Below are 26,192 nucleotides of genomic sequence, written 5' to 3'. Positions count from 1 at the left end.
TTGACAGTTACTAGTCAGTAGAAAGTCTGTTGGGGAGCATCAAAATAAAGTGTTAGCAGATATTATGCAGACAGTCTACTTATACTCTAATGATGCGAGTTGAAATGTAGTTGCAAAGCTACTTATAGTTAGTATAATGTCTAAAGTGGACCTGAAACTCCCAACACTGATTCTAAGAAAGAATTAAGATAACATACTGTATATTTGTCATCATTTTTGGGCTGACGTCAAAGACTCGTATCAGTGACCTCTAGCTTAGAGTTATGTCCATTCAGCAAATCTCGGATGCATCAATAAGGGTTTACAGTTAGTTTAATGAGGCAAGTTGCATAGATGTAGGTCAAATTTTTTTTGTTGCTGTTCCCTTGTGAAAAAGAAGTGCACTTAAAGGAACACGCCACTATTTTTGAAAATAGGCTCATTTTCCAACTCCCCTAGAGTTAAACAGTTGAGTATTACCGTTTTCGAATCCATTCAGCCGATCTCCGGGTCGAAACTCTTTGGTCGTTTTTTGAGCGAGATGCTAACGGTCAAATCAGATTCAATGATCTATGCTAAGCTATGCTAAAAGTGCTACCGCCAGACCCGGAGATCAGCTGTATGGATTCGAAAACGGTAAAACTCAACTGTTTAAAGGTCCTGTTCTTCGTGATCCCATTTTTCAAACTTTAGTTAGTGTGTAATGTTGCTGTTAGAGCATAAATAATACCTGTAAAATGATAAAGCTCAAAGTTCAATGCCAAGCGAGATATTTTATTTAACAGAAGTTCCCTTTCAAAGCCTACAGCGAAAGGCCGGTTTGGACTACATCCCTGTACTTCCTGCTTTAATGACGTCAGTAGAACAGTTTGTCGACTAACCTCCGCCCACAAGAATACGCAAAAAAGGGGGCGTGGTCTTGTTGCTCTCCCACGTGGAGAAGAGGAAGTGTTGCGTTCGTAGAGTGTGTTTGTCGCCATGTCGTCGAGACCAGTCGAGACGCTGTTATTTTCATCCCGGAGTCAAAACACCTTTGTTTGGCTTTCCCATGTATGCTGTACTTTGAGCACATGCATCTCCCCGCTATGGTAAGAGGCGTGACCTTTCCGGGTAACGAATCACAACACGGGAACCGCTGGCATAATCAGAACTCATTATGTATTTCTGAAGGAGGGATTTCATAGAACAAGGAAATCCTCAAGCCGTTTTTAGGACAGTGAAAACAGCGGTATACAGATAAGTAAATTGTGTGAAAAATACTGTGTTTTTTTACACGCAAAACATGAACACGTGTTATATTGCACACTGTAAACACAATCAAAGCTTCAAAAAAACTGAAAAAACGTTGGAAAATTAGCCTATATTCAAAAATAGTGGCGTGTTCCTTTAATGCACTTAGTGTACTTCAAATCATAAAAGTGCGTTTATAAAATACTTTTAATAAATAGAATTAATGAAATAAATGATCACTTAAAAGACAGTTCATGACATTTTTAATACTTTTTAATTGTCAAATAAAAGTTTTTTGTTGTTCTAATCGTCTTTGTCATGCTTTAAAGCAGCACTAGGTAGTTTTTGCTCTCGGGGTCCCCCTACAGTTGAGAAACAGTATTGTCCTCTACTACTGTCGTAAACTGTCATTCTACATCAGGGGATGCATCGCACGTGCATTTGTTGACATGACAACTATGATAGCCCTGAACACTGCAGGAGGAGTTCACATGTCTATGGAGTTCACATGCAGGTGTTCTGCTTGCGTCGCGTGTGAAATGTCTTCATCCCAGGTACAGTGGCATATGTTTCAGCATGTCAAATGAATATAATTTCATGGGTTTTATTTTTTTCAAACGCCAAATGATCGCGATGCTCACGTTTACAAGCCAGCGTCATTATAGTAGCCTAGTCTATTGGTTCCCGTTTTACAGAATCTATTTGATACTTCAATTCAATGTTTGAGTGGTAGATAATAACCATATATCGTCAATATTATAATATCAAGCTACCATAGATGAATCTGCAAATTTGAAAAATCGATTTGCATTTTAGCTTGAGGCAAGACAAATAAACCAATATCACAGACATGTTAGGTATCCTAAAATATGATTTTATACGTCTTATGTATTTACTTGCAAGAATGTATTCCCTCCTCCTTCAGCTCACGCCAACGAGCAAACGCTGCCCAATGTTGATCCTCGTCCTGCCTTTAATCCGATCACTTTCTCGTTTCCTCTTTTTGTTTTCCTCCGACAAAACCTTTGCTTTCTTATTTTTCTGTGCTGCTTCGGCCATGATTATAACATTCGGCAAACAAATTATAGTTTTTCTCGCACGTCCGAATTTAAGGAAGTGGGGGTGGTGGTGGAAGTGACGTATATGCCGTAAAGCAGTCGAATTTTGTAGTTCTTTTTTTTCTCGGGTTACTACCCGAAACCCGAAGTTTAAAAGTACGATTAAAAACGATACAGACCCCGTCAGGCTATGGCAGGCGTGTCATTCAACCTATTGTAAGTCAACGTATCATCACAAGAGGTTTGAAAAATATATTATAAAGGTTGAAAAGTTACCTAGTGCTGCTTTAAAGTACACTTATTTTGTTGACTAACATACTAAAGCATGTAAAGCTTAATTTTGTTACACTATAATTTTAACTGCCGTGTGTTATTCGATATTACATTTAAAGCAAATATATTTTATATGTACCAAATTGCAACTTCATCATTACAAATGTGTAATTATAAATATATTTAAATACATGTCATACAAGTTTTGTTGAAATATATAGTATAGTTTACCATAAATGCTTGTATATTCCTTAAATGTCAGTATATTCGGCAGTACACTTTAACCATATTTCAAAGACACTAGCAGTAATTATGAAATTACTTATACAAATGTACTTTTTTTCAACCAACTGCATGTCATATCAATTTAAAATTGTAAATAACATGCAATAAAGTGCCTGAAAACAATACATTCAGTTCAGACTTAAGTATATCTTTTAAAGTATATTATTTCAATAAGTACTTGCTTTAAAAGTGTGTTAAAGTGTACTTTTTACAAGGTTTGAAATGGTTAATAGGTTTAAACGGGATGGTTTTCTTGAAAATGATTCACACACCCTTATAGGAAATTTTATTCAATACTCATTGAATTCTGTTGTATATTTTTACGGATATTCAAACTTTTAAAACAACATAAACATTAGTACATTTAGACATTTTGGGTAAACTATAACTTTAATAATGTTTCAGATCAAATTTATAGAATATAGTATTTTCCTTTCTTGTTGCATAATTGCACTGCATCATCAGCACGCAAATGCTCCACACACACACACACACACACACACACACACACACACACACACACACACACACACTTGCAGCTTTTTCACTAGAAACAGCTGTAATCTCCCTATATCAGTTGCCACAGAACGTCCAGTCATACATAAACATATGTACAGCAGCTTTACGTGACGGGTACGGGCGTTTTAACATCACTGCAGACCTATATTTGTCCAGCAGGAAGATGCTGATAAGATACTGGCAGCCATTTTGAAAGACCCCTTTTCTTGCACTGCTTACATAAAACCCAAGCTGAAAAAGTCAGATAAACAGCAGCCACTTGTCACTTAAAAAAAAAAAAAAAAACAAGAGTACATACTCACACGTGCTCACGTGGATGCCAAGATCAACATGTTGAGGGCTGTTATAACTACAAGAAAGAATATATAATAATGCAGCCATAAAGGGACAGGGCACTTTGACAGAAAAATCATATTTTGATAACCAAGGCCATAGGTGAATCTCGTTAAAGAAATATTATTATATAATATATCAGTAGTTAATTGTTTATATAGCATGGTAGTATTTGATGTATAGGACCTCTTTTTTAAACCTTATTTTCATGTTTTTACTTTTGAAATATGAATAAATAACTATAGAAACAAGTTGTTCAGATTCCAAATACCCATAGTTTTGTGTCACCACAACTTTTAGTTTCAGGTCAGAGTCAATGTATTTCTACTTTACATTACTAACTGGAACTAGATTCTCCTGGTAAGAGAAAATGCAACTTAGTTTGCTTGTAATTCAGTAGATTCACCAACACACAATCAAAGAGGTTAAAGTGTGTCAAAAACTGATGCATATATCAGACAGGCGACAATGTTCAACCTCTTTATGAGCATGACTGCTTGCATACTGAGAAACTATTGATTATGAACGGGGTTCAATTACATAAAATCTTTAACCCCAATAAAATGGTTGATCTGCCACCATATTGTATGTTTAAAATGGTTTGAGTGCCTGTCTATGCATTAGGTTCAAGTTAAGCATTTGTGGATAATACCTATTTTTCTTATATACTTTATAAGAATAAGTGCGAATTTAATGTTTTTTAAGACTTAATTGCATGTTATTTACAAATAAATGGAAATAAATGGTTAAAGTGTACTGTTGAATGTACTGACAAGTGCTCATGATAAACTAAAATATACTTTCATGTCATTTCTATTAAAACTTAATAGAAATTAAAATTAAAATTAAAATTAATTTCTTCAACCAATTCAATCTTTCAGTCAACACATCAAAATAAGTGTACTTCTTTAAAGCATGACAAAAGATTTTAAAGTAAAATGTTTAATTTGACATTATTACCAAGTGCACTTTTTAAAAGTGTGTTAAGAAACATTGTCATGAAAATTGACTCTCTTTAAGTGACCTTTAATTTCATTAATATTATATTATTAATATCATATAATATTACATATATTATAATATACAATGTAAAGTTTTTTACATGTACTTTTAAGACTAAAAATGCACATTCAATACAATTAAGCACACTTCTTTTTCATCTTAGGCTATAGTTTCATGCACTCATTAAACATGTATATGTACACTGTAAACATTTTTTTGTTAACTGGACAATTAAATGCAAAAATAGTTGGCTTAACCAGTGAAAAGAAGTTGGTTCAACAAGCGTTGGACCAACCTAGTATTAAAAGTAAATTTGATTTGTAAATGCAAGTTAACAAGCATACAAAGTAACAATGCAACAAGTTAACAATGCATTCTGGGTGCATCATGCAAAACTCATCCATGGCTCCCAGAATACATTGCGGCATGAAGCATGTTACCATTGTTGAGATTCATAGGCTGATTCTTGATGTCTGTGTGTGAGTAAAATGTCAAAGTGCTTATAGTGTGCAATCTGTTTTAAACCTTATTCAGCTTTTCTGATTAAAACCGTGCTGGATCTTTTCTACAATCACAATAAAGCAAAGTTAATAGTAAATAGCTCATATAAAACTCAGTCATAAAATCAGTGAATTAAGCTACTACACAATGATTATATTCTTATCATCGAGCAACCTACAGCATCTGATTGTGTTTTCTCTTGCTTTTCTTGCCATAGCAAACTCAGTTACCGCAGCCAGAGAAACACTAACATTAAAAAGTCTTCAAACTGCCCAACTAAAGAAAACACTGATCGCCATGACGGTGACATACAAAAATAAACAATTTTCAACACAAAATCTAAAAACTATAAAAACTCAATCAGCTGAACAAAAGATCTTAAATTGGTTAGACATGTGACCTTACTCAGTTAATTGAGTTAAGATAACTACTTTGTTTAAAAGTTGAGTAAACTCAAAAAAGTTGCCATACATTTTTAAGTTATGTCAACTTTTCTTTTTTTACAGTGTAGTATGAAGCAACACACACACACACACACACACACACACACACACACACACACACACACACACACACACACACACACACACACACACACACACACACACACACACACACACACACACACACACACACACACACACACACACACACACACACACACACACACACACACACACACACACACACACCTCACAGTGAAAGTACTAACTCTCTCTCTTTAGTCTGAGAGCAAAGCAAAGGAAAATCCCACAGCAGAGCTTCTGAATACCAGCTGTCATCTATTCTCTGAACTACAGCACTGCGGTTTTACTGACACACACTTTTCATTGCATTACCCAGCAAAGCTTTCGACCCACAGGAAGTGAATGGACAAGGTCCAAGCGCTGGGTAACTGCACGAGACGTCTGACTGGAAATTTACAGAGGTCCAGACACATACTCTAGGCTGCAAATCAAGGCAAACATTAGATTTGTCTCTCAGAAATGACACAGCAGAAAAACTCTTTTTGCTTGGAATAAAAGAATAACATGCTGTCCTTCCCATGAGGCATTGATAGCAATGGCATCTATATCTTGTTCACATGTGCAACACTTAGTACTGAATGCTTTGATGTGGATTGTTCTCTTGGCCATATTCCCTGTATAGTCTGCCCTATTTGGGAAAGCTCTGATAGGAGCGCGGTTGCGGGGTAACTATGTGTTGCTAAATCCACAACACTGTCATGCTGTTCCCATGCAAGATGTTCGCATCTCATGTGTTTGAAATCATCATATTGTGAGTGCCAATACATGCAAAATGATCTTACGCTGCTTTCTGCACATTTCACAACACTTTCAAAAGTGAAATGTCCGGTGAGTGGCGCTAAAAGCAGGGTTATCCGTAATAAATGAACATTTCATTATGTTGGCTGTTGTACGTATTGTGGCAGTTCAGAAATGAAATGTCCACTGAGTGGGGCTAAAAGGTTAATGCTCAAATGTGTTTGAAAATAACGTACCATCTACACTAAACCTAACTTAACAAACGGGGGATACAACGGCATTTTCTGAAGTAGCTATTTTAGCTGGCTCTACAAGTCTTTTATCGCGATTCGTGTTTCATGGGACTCATAACCAAACGCTCTTCATTGCAAGTGCAATGCTATACCAGGTGAGCGAGCAAGTTTACAATGTCAGAAAAGCCAAACATCAAAATATATTAGTTTACAAATCATGCACTCTCAGGGCTTGACATTAACTTTTATGCTCACTAGCCCCTCTGCATTTTCACTGGTGACAAATTTGACATTGATACCATTGGGAAAAAAACTGCCATATAGATATTTTTAATACTATCTCATAATTTGGCAGCAGGTATATTAGGCTGCTGTCAATTTAAGACCTGACGCACGGATCCATTACACTGTTACACACACGTTTTCTTTCTCAACTGTTAACATTCCCTTAAAGGGTTAGTTCACCCAAAAATGAAAATTCTGTCATTAATTCCTCACCCTCATGTCGTTCCAAACCCGTAAAACCTGCGCATGCATCGTGGTGCTCACGTGAACAGCGTTGGCCAATGGTAAGCCGGCGTTCTGGAAGCGCCCCACTGTTTACACTACGTCTACAGCGTAAGACTCTGACATAGACTAGAACAAATTGTTGAAGAAATTCGTTATTTTTGTTTGTTTTTCCGCACAAAAGTATTCTCAACAATTCATGAAATTAAGATTGAACCAATGGAGTCACATGGGCTATTTTAACAATGTCTTTCCTACCTTTCTGGACCTTGAAAGTGTTAATTATATTGCTATTTATGGGAGGTCAGAGTTCTCGGATTTCATCAAAAAAATCTTCATTTGTGTTGCGAAGATGAACAAATGTCTTACAGGTTTGGAACGACATAAGGGTGGGTAAATGTCAGAATTTTTGTTTTTGGGTTAACTGTCCCTTAAAATCATAACAAATGCGTTTACGTGCAAATTATTTGACATTGGTATGTGTGTATTTGAATGTTTAAGCGCAATCCGCAACAAAAAAGAGTTCAATTTAGTGCTGAGAGGCGGCTTTATGTGCGTGCACTTAGGGTGTGAGCACAAAATCTGTGGGAATGAGTAAAATTATGCACAATACGTGCAATCCCACGCCAAAATTCTAGCTCTGTAACAGCAAAAATATTCATTAGGAGCAAATGAAGCGAGTGAGAGAGGGGAGGCGGGTTTGTGTGTAACTCGCTGTCGGAGAAATTAGAGAGAGAAAGAGACGCTGGTATTGTGTATCTATATTGCGGAAAATGAGAACTGGAAGAGTTTCAGGTATTTCCGTATAGATATGTAGCGAAAAAAACATATTTTTGACAACACTACATTACACTTAATTTATTATTTCAGATGCCTTTTTAAAAGACCACAAATGAAAAATGTATATATACACGTATATATAAAATTCATGCCACCAAAGTGGCTAGTAGGAGTGACTGTGTTACACACCACTGCTGAAATGCGCACGCATTTGGCAGGTTGGCGGGTGTTAATGTCAAACTCTGTGCACTATGATAATAGTGTTCAGTGGTTATAACATAAGGGGCTTTCGCACCAGAGGAACCTTTTCATAGTTCCTAGAACTATTAGTGGAAGTACCCGGATTTTGCCATGTTCAAACTGCAGGAACTTGGAACGATTTTTTGGCGGACTAATTTAGCTCCTACTTCAGAGTAGGGTCTAACCCATCCCAATAGGAACTACCAGTGATGTAAGTGTATGCTGATTGGCCAAAAACACATGAAGCACCATTATTAAAAAAAGCTGTCTACACACACAGATTATAGCCTATATATTTATAACTCGATGAACATGGAAAACAGTGGACCTCTTAACCTTTACGCCAAAGAGAAAATCCAACGCGACTTTGAAGGGACCAAGAGAAATATGATTATGTATTTCTGCTCAGCCATCGACATTGGGCATCAACCACACGGCAAACGCTAATACTTTTTCACATACTGTCTACTTTGTATAAAGGTTCTAATAACGTATTAGACATGACTGTTAAAAAGATCGTAAACTACTGAAGACGGAGAATGTGTGCTCAGGCTGTGGCGTTCTCAGCGTCGTCATAATAAAGGTACAAGAACAAATGTGGTCACTTCAGAGTTCCTAGTGGAGGTGCGAATGCAACCAGGAAAATGGCCTGAGGGGAACATTTAGTTCTCGGGGAACCGGCCCGGTGGCAAGTTCCCTAGAACTAAGTTCCTAGAACTACCCATTGCGAAAGCCCCTATAGTATTGTGCAAGAAATCACATGAAAATAAATAATCGTGTAATCATGATTTGTGTGAAAAGGAACAAAAGTTGGTGTTTATATTGCCACTAGTGTTCAACTGTAGTAAATTGTATCTATAAGCAAGTTTAAAAAAAAATTATGTAGAGGCATGTTTTTCTAGTAAACCTATGAACACTTCATTAATAATAATAATAATAATTAATTACATTTATATTGCGCTTTTCTAGGCACTCACTCAAAGCGCTTTTACATAGAAGGGGGGAATCTCCTCAACCACCACCAATTAAGGGACAAGCTCAATGAAAAAAAAACCTATAACGGTGGATGAGGTGAGAACATACACAAAACGGATTGGCTCTTATGACAAACAGCTTGTAATCTTCCTCATTTGTAGGTCACTTTGGGTAAAGGTGCAGTGAAAACCAGCCTGTGGTCTGTTGTTGTTTGGGTATCATGGACACTGTGTCTGCGGCACCAAATGAGGAGAATTGATCTGGAAGGTCAGATTAGAAAAGGTCAGACCACCGGCTGCTGGCGGTCAGCTCAAGATGATGTAATCGTGACCGAGCAGAGACGGCAGCACGAGTGACAGCAGCAGCCATGTGAAATCCCATCAGAGCTGATTAAGACCTGCAGAGGGACTCGCTCTTCTACACGCTCACACCAGGACTGATTTAGCTTGACCTGCTTTAACAAGCGTCAGCGAGCAGCAGGAAAGAGTTCAATGCTTTATCAAGTGTTTTAAAAGAGCAACAGTTGCTCACTAACTACTGAGAATGCAAAAACATATTCATCAGTTCCACGCAAACTTGCCGACATTCAATCCCCAGCCTGAAGCTCACTTTGATCCCGTTAGTTGCTATTCAGGTTTACTATCGTTAACTAAAACCATAAAAACATTTTCGATACTTGAAATAAAAACACAAAACCAGTCATGAGGGTACATTTTTTGAAATTGAGATTTATAAATCATCTGAAAGCTGAATAAATAAGCTTTCAGATGATGTATGGTTTGTTAGGACAATATTTGGCCGAGATACAACTATTTGAAAATCTGGAATCTGAGGGTGCAAAAAAATCGAAATATTGAGAAAATATCCTTTAAAGTTGTCCAAATGAAATCCTTATCAATGCATACTACTAATAATAATACATTTTTTTTTTTTTTATGGTAGGAAATGTACAAAATATCTTAATGGAACATAATCTTTACTTATGATTTTTGCATAATAGATAATTTTGACCCATACAATGTATTGTTGACTATTGCCACAAATATACCCGAGTGACTTATGACTGGTTTTGTGCTCCAGGGTCACAAAAAAACAACTGAAACAAAATTAGGCAACATATCTCCGTTTCATTTAGTTGAAGTACTAAAATAACTACTAAATAAACTACTAAATAAAATAAAACTTCAGACATTTATAAGAAATAATAATACAAAAGTTAAAAGAACACAAAACAAAATTAGAGCAATTAAATATTATAGCAATTAAAGCGATTGTTCACCCAAAAATGTCATTTTTTTTACAAATCCTCATGTAATTCTGAACCCATATATCTTCAGAACTTGACGTATCATGTTTGAAAAATGTCAGTCATAATTGCATGAAATATGGACTACTTTTATGATGTGTTTATGGTGTATTGAGGGTTTTTTTTTTACTTAACAGGCCCATTATTTGTTGTTGTATGGAAAAAGAGAAGAGTGAACATTCTTCAAAACATCTCCTTTTGTGCTCAATGGAGGAAAGAAAAGTCATACAGGTTTGAAATGACATTGAATAAATAGGTAGGTAGAACTAAATATAGAACTAAATAATGACAGAATTTTCATTTTTGAGTCAACTAATCCTTTAAAGATCCCTTCTGTGCTTCAATCTCAAGCCCAAAGCTCACTTTTATCCCTTAATTTAGTTCAAGTTGATATTACAGCAATTCCCTCGTGCCCTTCAGGCATTTGGAGTGTTTTGGATTGTAGGCCACCTGCATATCAGCATGTCCTGATTCACACCTGTTCCATCAATCCCAGCTCCGGGTTTAATAGAGCCGTATTCCCGGCCTCACGTTCCCCTGAGAAACCCCCATCATCACAGGACGACATGATTGCTAGAAAGCAACAGGTGCAAAGAATTCACCTCACGTGCACATTTAATCCCTGTTTACACTTCTGAATAACTCTGCCAACTCAGCCTTGTTCCACTCGTATCAGTCCTATCAAAACAAAACATGTTTTCCAAAAGCCATCATAGTATTAAATGGATCCAAACCATTAACTCTTTCCCCGCCAAACATGGAATTTTCCGGTATTTGTGAGAAAACAAGGGATTTTCTGGGTTCCCATGTTTTTAGTGTTATACGCTAAGGGGCGCTATTACATATCTTCTGAAGGAGTACAGAATCTCCTGATCAAAACACAGGCGAAGAAGACGCAAAAAAAACAAGCGATCGTATGTAATCATGCATATGGAAAATAACGTGATCATCAACATTAAACAGCATATAAATCAAAACTGCCTAATGTTACTGAATGAAATGTTGACCCAGGACGAGCTACAGGACTGTGTAAGCATTAGGGGTGTTGTTGAACTCGATCTACTCCATCTGTGTTTGATCATCGCTCTGAATCTGATCTGATGCAGTCTTTGACAAAAACATGATTCTCTCAGCTTTTGGTCAAAATGTTGCTTTTTTATGAAACTTACCCATATTTAAGTGTTGATAAAAAAGGAATGCATGAAGCTAGTGTTTAAAAGCAGAGGCTAAGCTCTTTCTTCAGATATATTGCATGTTCAGATATTCATACAACAAAATATTCTATGGGCCATTACATTTTTATGAAAATGATCAAAAACCCTGGCGTTGACTGGCAACTTATTTAAAAAAACGCTGGCGGGGAAAGAGTCAGGGATAGTTTTATTTTATAGTTTAATTCATCTTCAAAAATCAAATAAAGCTATTTTTAATATTCTCACATTATTTTTGTCCACCCATTGAAAGTACATAAAGACATCACTTCTATGCAATGTTACTTCAGTTTGATAAAAAAATGCAATCATTTAATAAATGTCTTACTTTGAAATTTCACAGCATTTTAAAAGTATATAATCTAAAATGTTATCTTAAAAATACTATATTTAGAAAAATATCCAAACTGGCCTATAGGTAATTATTTGTTTAATATATATTAAAATTATTAGCTAATTAATATTTTAACTGTTTCTCCTCGACAACAATTTTAAGATCGAGGGCCCTATTTTAACAATCTGAGTGCTTGGTCTAAAGCTCACGGCACAGGTGCACTTATGTTGTGTCCGAATCCACTTTTGCTAGTTAAATGACGGAAAAAAACTGTGGATGCAGCACATGGTCCAAAATGGTTGTACCTAGTCTCTTAAGGAGTCATGGGTGTGTTTTGGGCATAACATGCAATAAACAAATCAGAGTCTCAGCTCCCATTCCCTTTAAAAGCCAGTTGTGCTCACGCCATGGCGGTTTCGCTGTTTACATGGCAGAATTTGTGAGCGGAAAGACTGAATGCTTCTCCAGAGAGGAAACGTTTTATTTTTAATATTTAAAAATGTTTGTGTGCTGCTGCGCGTCCCTGTGTGTGTAATAAGCAGAGTGTACACGCGTTATGCACCCGCCCATTGGCTCATATTATTAACACGCCCTTTAAATAACACAAAAAATACTGCTCTATTGACTTTAGACCAGGTTATTGTTGGTCAATGGCGCAGTCGTTTTCTGTTGCCTCAAAATAGCAACGCGCCTGAACACACCTCGTTTTCAGACCATCAGCCCATGGGTGAAAAGTGGCGCTGGACGTGAAAATGAGAACTGCGTCAGGCTGAAACTAGCAAAAAACCCTGCGTCACACCTGGCGTCGCATTGCGCTGGGTGTATGATAGGGCCCTAAACGGAGAGCAAACACTTTTCCTAAAGTGTCCATGTTTTCTGATTCAAAAATCTAAATAATATCTCAGATTTGCCAAAAAATACTGCAATCAAAAGTCAATCTCATCAAATTCTTCCAAAACCAAATAATCCATACTATGCAATCGGCATTCATTTTACATGCAGCTCTGTATCATTTGTTTTTAAGGCATTTTAGGAAAACACCTGAAACAAAGTTGATATCAGTGTTGGGGGTAACGCATTACAAGTAACTTGAGTTACGTAATAATATTACTTTTTCCAAGTAACTAGTAAAGTAACGCATTACTTTTCACATTTGCAACTAAATATCTGAGTTACTTTTTCAAAAAAGTAACACAAGTTACTTTTTCACATTAATTTGACTGACAGCTCTCCTGCCCCCATGTTGAGAAAAATAAGTGCAGAGGCGTTGTGAACATGATGGTTATTGTAGTTCCAGACTAAATGTGAGCATTTATTTATCTCACTTGCACAATAAAGATTCTGTACTCCTCAAAATGAATAAAATCATTCAAATGCAAAATCAGAATACTATGCAAACCTCCAATAATTAAATGTTAAATAAAACAACTATTTCTATGCATAATCTACCTTTATATTTAATTTACCAATGTCTTGCTGCTGACCTTTGATGATGAAAATTATAATAATTTGTAATTTGCATTTTTACCTCAGCCTGGGGCGTATTATTTCAATTTTGGTATGAAGAGGTCTTTACCATTGCACAAAAATATAACTTTTTTGTTATAAACAAAAACAAAAACAAGCCCAGCCAAGGTGAGAAAAAGTAACGCAAAAGTAACGTAATGCATTACTTTTCTTAAAAAGTAACTCAATTAGTTACTTTTTAAGGGAATAACGCAATATTGTAATGCATTACTTTTCAAAGTAACTTTCCCCAACACTGGATGATATTAAAATAAAACACTAGAGAAATCTCCACTAAGTCTCCTGAGCTCTAAAAGAGCAACCCCGAACAGTGATCCTCAGATGGACTGTGAGAGAAAACTAGTACCTGTACATGAGGCTGTGAGAGAATGAACGTAGAGACGTGTGGAAGGCATGTACTAACACAGTTAAGTGTGGAAAGAGTGACCGCCTGGCTGCCTGACTCTGACGTGCAGGATCGCTGCTGGTCGACAGAAGGTCAAAGAGAAACAGGAGAAAATAGGCAAACCTGGACAAGTGATTCGACAAATCCCTCTACAGCTTCAGGTACAACATCAAAAATAAAAAAAACACTTTGCCCGCCACAGAAACAGTGCAAAGACTGGCTTTTGCACATGGATGAGAGCGTCTTGTTCAGTGGGACAGTCGCTGCACCTGATCCCACATAGATTGTAGATACAAATATACAGCCTGACTGAACCAGCAGGGCTCCGGAAGTATAAACCCCATTGATTTTCTCCATCAAGATATTGATTTGTCTGGGATTAACATTTATAGTTTGGGTATAGACACTGATGTCTTCGGTAGTGATCAAAATAAGAGTGTCGATCAGATCACAAGTGGATGACTCTAAATACAGGTGTAACCGCAGTCTAAAACTTTTTGAGCTTTCGACCATTTCTAGAAGTACTGGAAAACGCATTCAACCGGATTGCTTTCCTAGTGTAGTGGTTTTAATGGTTACAAAAGACTCCGCCTACTGACCTAATGAGTGACCATTGTGGGAAGACGAAAGACTCTGTTCTCTCACCATTCCTGATTTCTAACACACACAGGTTTTGCGGCTGTCAGAGCAGAAACAAAAGCTGATGCTCTCGTGTTCATATGTACATTGCACAAGCTTATTTTGTCCATTAGATCAAAAGATCTGAAAAAACACATACATTTACCCGCCAATAGACCCTCCCCTCAAAGAAATCAGGACAGAAGTGGTTGAAAGTGGACAAAAGAGACGGATTAAACGGGAATGTGTCTCCCTCGTCTACTTGTGATCCGATCGACCAAAACGCATCTCAATACCAGGTGTACAAAGAAGTGTTTGTCATTGAATCATTCATTTAAAAGATGTATTCACAAATGCTGATTCGTCCAATAACGAAACAGGTCTTTATGAATGAGACATCGACTCAAATAATTCAAATTGATATCTTTTTCAAATAGATTAAAGCAATGAACATTGTAGTTTGCATGTTGTAGTTGTCTAATGTTTGTCAGAATCGTGGGAGAATCGCACTCTCCATTTTACACCAAAAAATCATGATTCTCAATGTATCCAGAATTGTGCGGCTCTAATTTGAATGAAACAATAAACCTTCCATGAGCTCTGAGATTGTTTCGTGATAGTAATCACTTCTGCACAAGGCACAATTCAACATGATTACAACTTGATGAAAATAAAAAAACATTTAACTGGCAAATTCCCAGTTAAAAATGACCCACAAATCAGAAAATGCACCATTACCATCGAAGTGAAATTCACAGCACAAGAGAAAAGGGCAACGCTTTACCAAAAATTCCCATTTGTCAACATAAGTTAATGCACTAACTAACAATGAACAATGCATTTGTTAAAGTATGTATTTATTGAACATTAGCAAATACAAATCTGCTCGTTGTTAATGTTAACTCAGATCCGTTACATAATATTAACTGATGCAAATTTTAAATTTATTAACGCATTAATAGATTAAGATTAATAAATACTTTAGAACTTCCTGTAAAGTGTTTCTGAGAAAAGTAGATCTTGCAATATGTCGATATGTTTTATACTTATAATAAAGGACTATATGTTTAATAAACCATTTATATTGTATTGTAGATTATGTCTTTGCAATGCTTTATGGGATGAGTGTTTCAAATCAAATGTTACAAGATCATCTCGAAGTGGGTTGGTTTGGTTCCTGGCTCTTATTTTAAGATTTCTGTTTAGTAAATGAAGACAAAAACACACAAGGCAGCTAAAACATCCACATGTGCTTTTCCAGGCCTCCATGCTGAGGTCAAATACAGAAGAATGGTCTGGAATTTGCTTTAAATAAAGTATATGGATAGTTTGTGCATCAGGTCTAAAAATCATTAGACCCGCCAACACTGATATATGACTATTCATAAACGAAACACTGCCATACCTTTTAAGAAAGAGGCCTTACCTGTAACTCGCACCATGCCACTTCCACCGTGGTCTCTGTGTCCAGCCCCTTGTAGACCGTCTTGAACGACCCTCTCCCAATTTCGATGTTGAACTTTAGATACCTTCCATCCGGCGAGGTGGCCACCGCTTTGGTCTCGATGTCCTCCTTCTCATCCTGTTCCAGTCTGCTCACAAATGGGCGCCGTGGTACCACATGCTCGACCTTGGAGCCCTCAATGTCCGAGTCAGAACTGGCATCCTGGGCAGGGGACAGAGGCGTCTGGACGGAGCTTCTCCAGTCCCCTGGAGCTTCTGAATTGGCGCTGGGGGTAGAAGACTCTGGGCTGGAGACCACAGGTGGCGAACTTGGAGATGGAGGGTCTGTTTTATCTTCTGCGGTTCTTCTCTCTGGAGATAATAAGATGTCTTCAGAAGACCATGACAGAGCTTTGGACAGTGTCTCAGTGTATATTTGCGGGTCAATATCCACACTGAGTTTATGAAGCACGTATGAGTTCCTCCTCGCGCTCAAGGAGTGCGTTCGCAGCATTGGCACTCTGGGGAGACAGTCCTCCTCTAACTCAACAGGTAAACCTGGAAAAGCACGTCCAGCGAACTCAACTTCGGCGTGAGACATGATGAAGACTGCTCAAAGCATCACAAACTGCATGGAAAAGAGAAATAAACAAGCGCGCGCGTTAAACGCAATGCATCAAGAACATTATGTGCCGGATTGCGTCTTTTCTCCACTTTTAGGAGACAACTGCAAATTATGATAACAACAACAACATAAAAGAGATAGTTCTTTATGTGGAATATAGCACACACAACGGGCTAGTAAACTTAGATTTACCTTATTTAGAGCAGTCTGAATTTATTCCAGAATCGAAACGGCACATGACACTCGAGTCGCTCCACACACGCGCGCGGCTTCTGCGCATTCTGCAGAGGCGCGCGTGCACTACAGCTCTTCACAGTGAGTGAGCGGCTGACTCCGCCCCCTTCACCTGAGTCCCGCAGCGTTGGGTTTCACTGAAGGCTTGAGTTCGTCAGTGACTAGGGCTGAATCCGAAATCGCCTCCTAAACCCTCATTCACTATTCCCTACGTTAGTCCACTAATATAGTTCACTTGAAGGTGTGAATGAAAACGAGTGCGTGAAGTCGGACAGCCGTTGTGTGCATCAGTTGTACACTCGTTATTGCAGTGCAATGTGGGATTGTATGAGTGCACTCAATAATGTCCACTATGGTTTCGGACACCACTACCAGTCCCAAGGGGGGGGGGGGGGGGGGGGGGTGCATTTTGTGGTGCATTTTCTAGTGGTGCACCCCTGAGCACTTGGTGCCCTACGCGCGGCGCGTGATGCGCGTAATGGGAGCGGCGGCACAAATTACATTTTTAGGGGCCGCCCAAATATGATCATTGTCGCGACGGAACCCCCATCATAAAATTTGAATGGCAGCTGTACCTATATCAGGCCTGGTTCTAGGATTGCGTGACTTGGGGTGCATTTCTAAAACTTGGTGGGGCAGCATTATTTTGTAGTGTTGGTTGGTCTTCATTTCATTCGATTTATAGTCATATGTTTTTGGTAAAAAAAAAAAAAAAAAAAAAAAAAATTTAATATATAATATATAATATAATATATATAATAATATAATAAAAAAATTATTTATATATATATATATATATATATAAAAGAAAAAAACGTTTATTCACTAATTCAGAATGATTCACTTCACTCTAAAAAAACAACACTGGGTTAAAAACAACCCAATTTTGGGTTGTTTTCAACCAAAGGGCTGCATTGTAAACATAGGACAGAACACATGTTGGGTTAATTTTACCCAGCAAATTGGGTTTACCCGCCATAATGGGTTGATTTAACCCAATATAGTTGATACAATTTTACTATAATACTAGCTTTTTATATTTATACATTCATTAATGTCTACGGATTAACTTAAATCCTCTAAACTAAAAAAAAAAAAAACTCGACAACCACTGACTTGCCTGATAATTCCTTTATTTTCAATAATATTTTACAATATAGCATATTTTACATTGTTTTTAATATAACATTTAACGATTTAAAGCACATTAACGAATTTATAGATTAAATAAAATGTACACAAACCTGTATTTTACTGAAGACATGCACCAATTTGACACCATGCACTGCTCTCTCCTGAAGAGGGCGAAAAAAACCTGCGATAAATAACTCAATCCCTGGGTTGTTACGTCAGACCGAGGATCTGGGTTACACAAAAACTACTCAAACACTGGGTTGTTACGTCTGACCCAGGATCTGTGTAACACAAAAACTACTCAAACACTGGGTTGTTACGTCTGACCCAGGATCTGTGTAACACAAAAACTACTCAAACACTGGGTTGTTACGTCTGACCCAGGATCTGTGTAACACAAAAACTACTCAAACACTGGGTTGTTACGTCTGACCCAGCATCTGTGTTATACAAAAACTACCCAAACACTGGGTTGTTACGTCTGACCCAGGATCTGTGTTACACAAAAACTACCCAAACACTGGGTTGTTACGTCTGACCCAGGATCAGGGTTATACAAAAACTACCCAAACACTGGGTTGTTACGTCTGACCCAGCATCTGTGTTACACAAAAACTACCCAAACACTGGGTTGTTACATCTGACCCAGGATCTGTGTAACACAAAAACTACCCAAACACTGGGTTGTTACGTCTGACCCAGGATCTGTGTAACACAAAAACTACTCAAACACTGGGTTGTTACGTCTGACCCAGGATCTGTGTAACACAAAAACTACTCAAACACTGGGTTGTTACGTCTGACCCAGGATCTGTGTAACACAAAAACTACTCAAACACTGGGTTGTTACGTCTGACCCAGGATCTGTGTAACACAAAAACTACTCAAACACTGGGTTGTTACGTCTGACCCAGGATCTGTGTAACACAAAAACTACTCAAACACTGGGTTGTTACGTCTGACCCAGGATCTGTGTAACACAAAAACTACTCAAACACTGGGTTGTTACGTCTGACCCAGGATCTGTGTAACACAAAAACTACTCAAACACTGGGTTGTTACGTCTGACCCAGGATCTGTGTAACACAAAAACTACTCAAACACTGGGTTGTTACGTCTGACCCAGGATCTGTGTAACACAAAAACTACTCAAACACTGGGTTGTTACGTCTGACCCAGCATCTGTGTTATACAAAAACTACCCAAACACTGGGTTGTTACAGCATCAGAACACGCACCAGCCGACTCCAGAACAGCTTCTTCCCACAAGCAATTAGACTCCTGAACTCTTGATCCATCAGGATCATAACACACACTGGACAGAATATCACTCAGCACAACCCACTGTCGATACACACACATTATATACACATTTATATAATTTATTATTTATCATATAGCAACTATTGCACATTGGATCTCTACTGTGAATAATAATGTATACTGTACATTGTATATTATTATTATTATTATAGCGTAATGTATATTGTTTAATGTATGTTTTAGTGTGTATATTGTTTAAAGTATATTGTTTAAAGTATATTGTTTAAAGTATATGTATATTGTAAGTATGTGTATATTGGTTAAAGCTGTGAGAACCACACTCACATTGTGTAAATTATTTATTGTTTATTGTAGAGTTTACTGTGCTGTGAGTAATTGTGGGCGCATCAGTGTAATCTGATGCTGCTCTAAATGTTGTACATGTCATGTCGTGACTACTATGTTGCTCGGAACTGCACCAAGAATTTCACCTGCTGTTGCACTTGTGTACATGGCTGTGTGACAATAAAGTGATTTGATTTGATTTGATTTGATTACGTCTGACCCAGCATCTGTGTTATACAAAAACTACCCAAACACTGGGTTGTTACGTCTGACCCAGCATCTGTGTTATACAAAAACTACCTAAACACTGGGTTGTTACGTCTGACCCAGCATCTGTGTTATACAAAAACTACCCAAACACTGGGTTGTTACGTCTGACCCAGGATCTGTGTTACACAAAAACTACCCAAACACTGGGTTGTTACGTCAGACCGAGGATCTGGGTTACACAAAAACTACCCAAACACTGGGTTGTTACGTCTGACCCAGGATCTGTGTAACACAAAAACTACTCAAACACTGGGTTGTTACGTCTGACCCAGGATCTGTGTAACACAAAAACTACTCAAACACTGGGTTGTTACGTCTGACCCAGGATCTGTGTAACACAAAAACTACTCAAACACTGGGTTCTTACGTCTGACCCAGCATCTGTGTTATACAAAAACTACCCAAACACTGGGTTGTTACGTCTGACCCAGCATCTGTGTTATACAAAAACTACCCAAACACTGGGTTGTTACGTCTGACCCAGGATCTGTGTTACACAAAAACTACCCAAACACTGGGTTGTTACGTCTGACCCAGGATCAGGGTTATACAAAAACTACCCAAACACTGGGTTGTTACGTCTGACCCAGCATCTGTGTTACACAAAAACTACCCAAACACTGGGTTGTTACATCTGACCCAGGATCTGTGTAACACAAAAACTACCCAAACACTGGGTTGTTACGTCTGACCCAGGATCTGTGTAACACAAAAACTACTCAAACACTGGGTTGTTACGTCTGACCCAGGATCTGTGTAACACAAAAACTACTCAAACACTGGGTTGTTACGTCTGACCCAGGATCTGTGTAACACAAAAACTACTCAAACACTGGGTTGTTACGTCTGACCCAGGATCTGTGTAACACAAAAACTACTCAAACACTGGGTTGTTACGTCTGACCCAGCATCTGTGTTATACAAAAACTACCCAAACACTGGGTTGTTACGTCTGACCCAGCATCTGTGTTATACAAAAACTACCCAAACACTGGGTTGTTACGTCTGACCCAGGATCTGTGTTACACAAAAACTACCCAAACACTGGGTTGTTACGTCTGACCCAGGATCAGGGTTATACAAAAACTACCCAAACACTGGGTTGTTACGTCTGACCCAGCATCTGTGTTACACAAAAACTACCCAAACACTGGGTTGTTACATCTGACCCAGGATCTGTGTAACACAAAAACTACCCAAACACTGGGTTGTTACGTCTGACCCAGGATCTGTGTAACACAAAAACTACTCAAACACTGGGTTGTTACGTCAGACCGAGGATCTGGGTTACACAAAAACTACCCAAACACTGGGTTGTTACGTCTGACCCAGGATCTGTGTAACACAAAAACTACTCAAACACTGGGTTCTTACGTCTGACCCAGGATCTGTGTAACACAAAAACTACTCCAACACTGGGTTGTTACGTCTGACCCAGGATCTGTGTAACACAAAAACTACTCAAACATTGGGTTGTTACGTCTAACCCAGGATCTGTGTAACACAAAAACTACTCAAACACTGGGTTGTTACGTCTGACCCAGCATCTGTGTTATACAAAAACTACCCAAACACTGGGTTGTTACGTCTGACCCAGGATCTGTGTTACACAAAAACTACCCAAACACTGGGTTGTTACGTCTGACCCAGGATCAGGGTTATACAAAAACTACCCAAACACTGGGTTGTTACGTCTGACCCAGCATCTGTGTTACACAAAAACTACCCAAACACTGGGTTGTTACATCTGACCCAGGATCTGTGTAACACAAAAACTACCCAAACACTGGGTTGTTACGTCTGACCCAGGATCTGTGTAACACAAAAACTACTCAAACACTGGGTTGTTACGTCTGACCCAGGATCTGTGTAACACAAAAACTACTCAAACACTGGGTTGTTACGTCTGACCCAGGATCTGTGTAACACAAAAACTACTCAAACACTGGGTTGTTACGTCTGACCCAGGATCTGTGTAACACAAAAACTACTCAAACACTGGGTTGTTACGTCTGACCCAGCATCTGTTATACAAAAACTACCCAAACACTGGGTTGTTACGTCTGACCCAGCATCTGTGTTATACAAAAACTACCCAAACACTGGGTTGTTACGTCTGACCCAGCATCTGTGTTATACAAAAACTACCTAAACACTGGGTTGTTACGTCTGACCCAGCATCTGTGTTATACAAAAACTACCCAAACACTGGGTTGTTACGTCTGACCCAGGATCTGTGTTACACAAAAACTACCCAAACACTGGGTTGTTACGTCAGACCGAGGATCTGGGTTACACAAAAACTACCCAAACACTGGGTTGTTACGTCTGACCCAGGATCTGTGTAACACAAAAACTACTCAAACACTGGGTTGTTACGTCTGACCCAGGATCTGTGTAACACAAAAACTACTCAAACACTGGGTTGTTACGTCTGACCCAGGATCTGTGTAACACAAAAACTACTCAAACACTGGGTTCTTACGTCTGACCCAGCATCTGTGTTATACAAAAACTACCCAAACACTGGGTTGTTACGTCTGACCCAGCATCTGTGTTATACAAAAACTACCCAAACACTGGGTTGTTACGTCTGACCCAGGATCTGTGTTACACAAAAACTACCCAAACACTGGGTTGTTACGTCTGACCCAGGATCAGGGTTATACAAAAACTACCCAAACACTGGGTTGTTACGTCTGACCCAGCATCTGTGTTACACAAAAACTACCCAAACACTGGGTTGTTACATCTGACCCAGGATCTGTGTAACACAAAAACTACCCAAACACTGGGTTGTTACGTCTGACCCAGGATCTGTGTAACACAAAAACTACTCAAACACTGGGTTGTTACGTCTGACCCAGGATCTGTGTAACACAAAAACTACTCAAACACTGGGTTGTTACGTCTGACCCAGGATCTGTGTAACACAAAAACTACCCAAACACTGGGTTGTTACGTCTGACCCAGGATCTGTGTAACACAAAAACTACTCAAACACTGGGTTGTTACATCTGACCCAGGATCTGTGTAACACAAAAACTACCCAAACACTGGGTTGTTACGTCTGACCCAGGATCTGTGTAACACAAAAACTACTCAAACACTGGGTTGTTACGTCTGACCCAGCATCTGTGTTATACAAAAACTACCCAAACACTGGGTTGTTACGTCTGACCCAGCATCTGTGTTACACAAAAACTACCCAAACACTGGGTTGTTACGTCTGACCCAGGATCTGGGTTACACAAAAACTACTCAAACACTGGGTTGTTACGTCTGACCCAGGATCAGGGTTATACAAACACTACCCAAAGACTGGGTTGTTACGTCTGACCCAGGATCTGGGTTACACAAAAACTACTCAAACACTGGGTTGTTACGTCTGACCCAGGATCAGGGTTATACAAACACTACCCAAAGACTGGGTTGTTACGTCTGACCCAGGATCAGGGTTATACAAACACTACCCAAAGACTGGGTTGTTACGTCTGACCCAGGATCTGGGTTACACAAAAACTACCCAAACACTGAATTGTTACGTCTGACCCAGGATCTGTGTTACACGTAAACTACCCAAACACTGGGTTGTTACGTCTGACCCAGGATCAGGGTTACACAAAAACTACCCAAACACTGGGTTGTTACGTCTGACCCAGGATCTGTGTAACATAAAAACTACCCAAACACTGGGTTGTTATGTCTGACCCAGGATCAGGGTTACACAAAAACTACTCAAACACTGGGTTGTTATGTCTGACCCAGGATCAGGGTTACACAAAAACTACTCAAACACTGGGTTGTTATGTCTGACCCAGGATCAGGGTTACACAAAAACTACTCAAACACTGGGTTGTTACGTCAGACCGATGATCTGCGTTACACAAAAACTACTCAAACACTGGGTTGTTACGTCTGACCCAGGATCTGTGTAACACAAAAACTACTCAAACACTGGGTTGTTACGTCAGACCGATAATCTGCGTTACACAAAAACTACTCAAACACTGGGTTGTTACGTCAGACCGATGATCTGCGTTACACAAAAACTACTCAAACACTGGGTTGTTACGTCAGACCCAGGATCTGTGTTACACAAAAACTACCCAAACACTGGGTTGTTACATCTGACCCAGGATCTGTGTTACACAAAAACTACCTAAACACTGGGTTGTTACGTCTGACCCAGGATCTGTGTAACACAAAAACTACTCAAACACTGGGTTGTTACGTCTGACCCAGGATCTGTGTTACACAAAAACTACTCAAACCCTGGGTTGTTACGTCTGACCCAGGATCAGGGTTATACAAAAACTACCCAAACACTGGGTTGTTACGTCTGACCCAGGATCAGGGTTACACAAAAACTACCCAAACACTGGGTTGTTACGTCTGACCCAGGATCTGTGTAACACAAAAACTACCCAAACACTGGGTTGTTACGTCTGACCCAGGATCAGGGTTACACAAAAACTACTCAAACCCTGGGTTGTTACGTCTGACCCAGGATCAGGGTTATACAAAAACTACCCAAACACTGGGTTGTTATGTCTGACCCAGGATCTGTGTAACACAAAAACTACCCAAACACTGGGTTGTTACGTCTGACCCAGGATCAGGGTTACACAAAAACTACACAAACACTGGGTTGTTACGTCAGACCCAGGATCTGTGTTACACAAAAACTACCCAAACACTGGGTTGTTACATCTGACCCAGGATCTGTGTTACACAAAAACTACCCAAACACTGGGTTGTTAAATCTGACCCAGGATCTGTGTTACACAAAAACTACCTAAACACTGGGTTGTTACGTCTGACCCAGGATCTAGGTTACACAAAAACTACTCAAACACTGGGTTGTTACGTCTGACCCAGGATCTGTGTTACACAAAAACTACCTAAACACTGGGTTGTTACGTCTGACCCAGGATCTGTGTAACACAAAAACTACCTAAACACTGGGTTGTTACGTCTGACCCAGGATCTGTGTTACACAAAAACTACTCAAACACTGGGTTGTTACGTCTGACCCAGGATCTGGGTTACAAATAAACTACCCAAACACTGGGTTGTTACGTCTGACCCAGCATCTGTGTTATACAAAAACTACTCAAACACTGGGTTGTTACGTCAGACCCAGGATCTGTGTTACACAAAAACTACCCAAACACTGGGTTGTTACGTCTGACCCAGGATCTGTGTAACACAAAAACTACTCAAACACTGGGTTGTTACGTCTGACCCAGGATCTAGGTTACACAAAAACTACTCAAACACTGGGTTGTTACGTCTGACCCAGGATCTGTGTTACACAAAAACTACCTAAACACTGGGTTGTTACGTCTGACCCAGGATCTGTGTAACACAAAAACTACTCAAACACTGGGTTGTTACGTCTGACCCAGGATCTAGGTTACACAAAAACTACTCAAACACTGGGTTGTTACGTCTGACCCAGGATCTGTGTTACACAAAAACTACCTAAACACTGGGTTGTTACGTCTGACCCAGGATCTGTGTAACACAAAAACTACCTAAACACTGGGTTGTTACGTCTGACCTAGGATCTGTGTAACACATAAACTACCCAAACACTGGGTTGTTACGTCTGACCCAGGATCTGTGTTACACAAAAACTACTCAAACACTGGGTTGTTACGTCTGACCCAGGATCTGTGTAACACATAAACTACCCAAACACTGGGTTGTTACGTCTGACCCAGGATCTGTGTTACACAAAAACTACTCAAACACTGGGTTGTTACGTCTGACCCAGGATCTGTGTTACACAAAAACTACTCAAATACTGGGTTGTTACGTCTGACCCAGGATCTGGGTTACACAAAAACTACCCAAACACTGGGTTGTTACGTCTGACCCAGGATCTGGGTTACACAAAAACTACTCAAACACTGGGTTGTTACGTCTGACCCAGGATCTGTGTTACACAAAAACTACCCAAACACTGGGTTGTTACGTCTGACCCAGGATCAGGGTTACACAAAAAATATATTTTATTGCATGTTATGGAGGGGCACAAGGAGAATCTGAGACTTTCTCAAGCCAACTTCAAAGTTTGTTTATCTAGTTATAATTGATATGTGTATTTATCATGTAATATATAATGCGATTTGATAACTTACAACTTGAGATGTAGCTCAAAAATTAATTTAAAAAAAATCCTTATGGAACCAGCGGCTCTGAAAAAGGGGGCGGGACTAATGCACTCTATTATAAGCTTGCATGTTTACAACTGATAACCCTTAAATACATCAAGAAATAGACATACAAGCCTTAAATATTTTGCATTT

General features: G+C 39.0%; 1 protein-coding gene and 1 long non-coding RNA gene across 3 annotated transcripts in view; one reads left to right on the top strand and one right to left on the bottom strand.

The window, feature by feature from the left end:
• wnk4a (WNK lysine deficient protein kinase 4a) overlaps positions 1–16,931 on the bottom strand; it is an 88,135-nt gene extending 71,204 nt beyond the window's left edge. The window contains exons 1-2 of one of the 2 annotated variants that reach the window (XM_079801621.1): positions 16,822–16,931; positions 15,988–16,632 (exon numbers count right to left, since the gene is read on the bottom strand). In XM_079801621.1, coding sequence (XP_079657747.1) covers positions 15,988–16,605 — 618 coding nt within the window. In that variant the 5' untranslated portion in view covers positions 16,606–16,632; positions 16,822–16,931. Of the gene's footprint in view, positions 1–15,987; positions 16,724–16,821 lie in introns of those variants that run through there. The other variant, XM_079801622.1, reaches the window with a different exon arrangement.
• Positions 1–26,192, top strand: part of LOC307117007 — a 31,667-nt gene that overhangs the window by 4,511 nt on the left and 964 nt on the right. The gene's annotated exons all lie outside the window — the stretch shown is intronic.

This window comes from Gobio gobio (assembly GCF_949357685.1).
Source record: "Gobio gobio genome assembly, chromosome: 20".
Classification (NCBI taxonomy): Eukaryota; Metazoa; Chordata; class Actinopteri; order Cypriniformes; family Gobionidae; genus Gobio; species Gobio gobio.
Note: the sequence above shows the minus strand (reverse complement) of the source record. Positions and strands in the feature narration are given on the sequence as shown.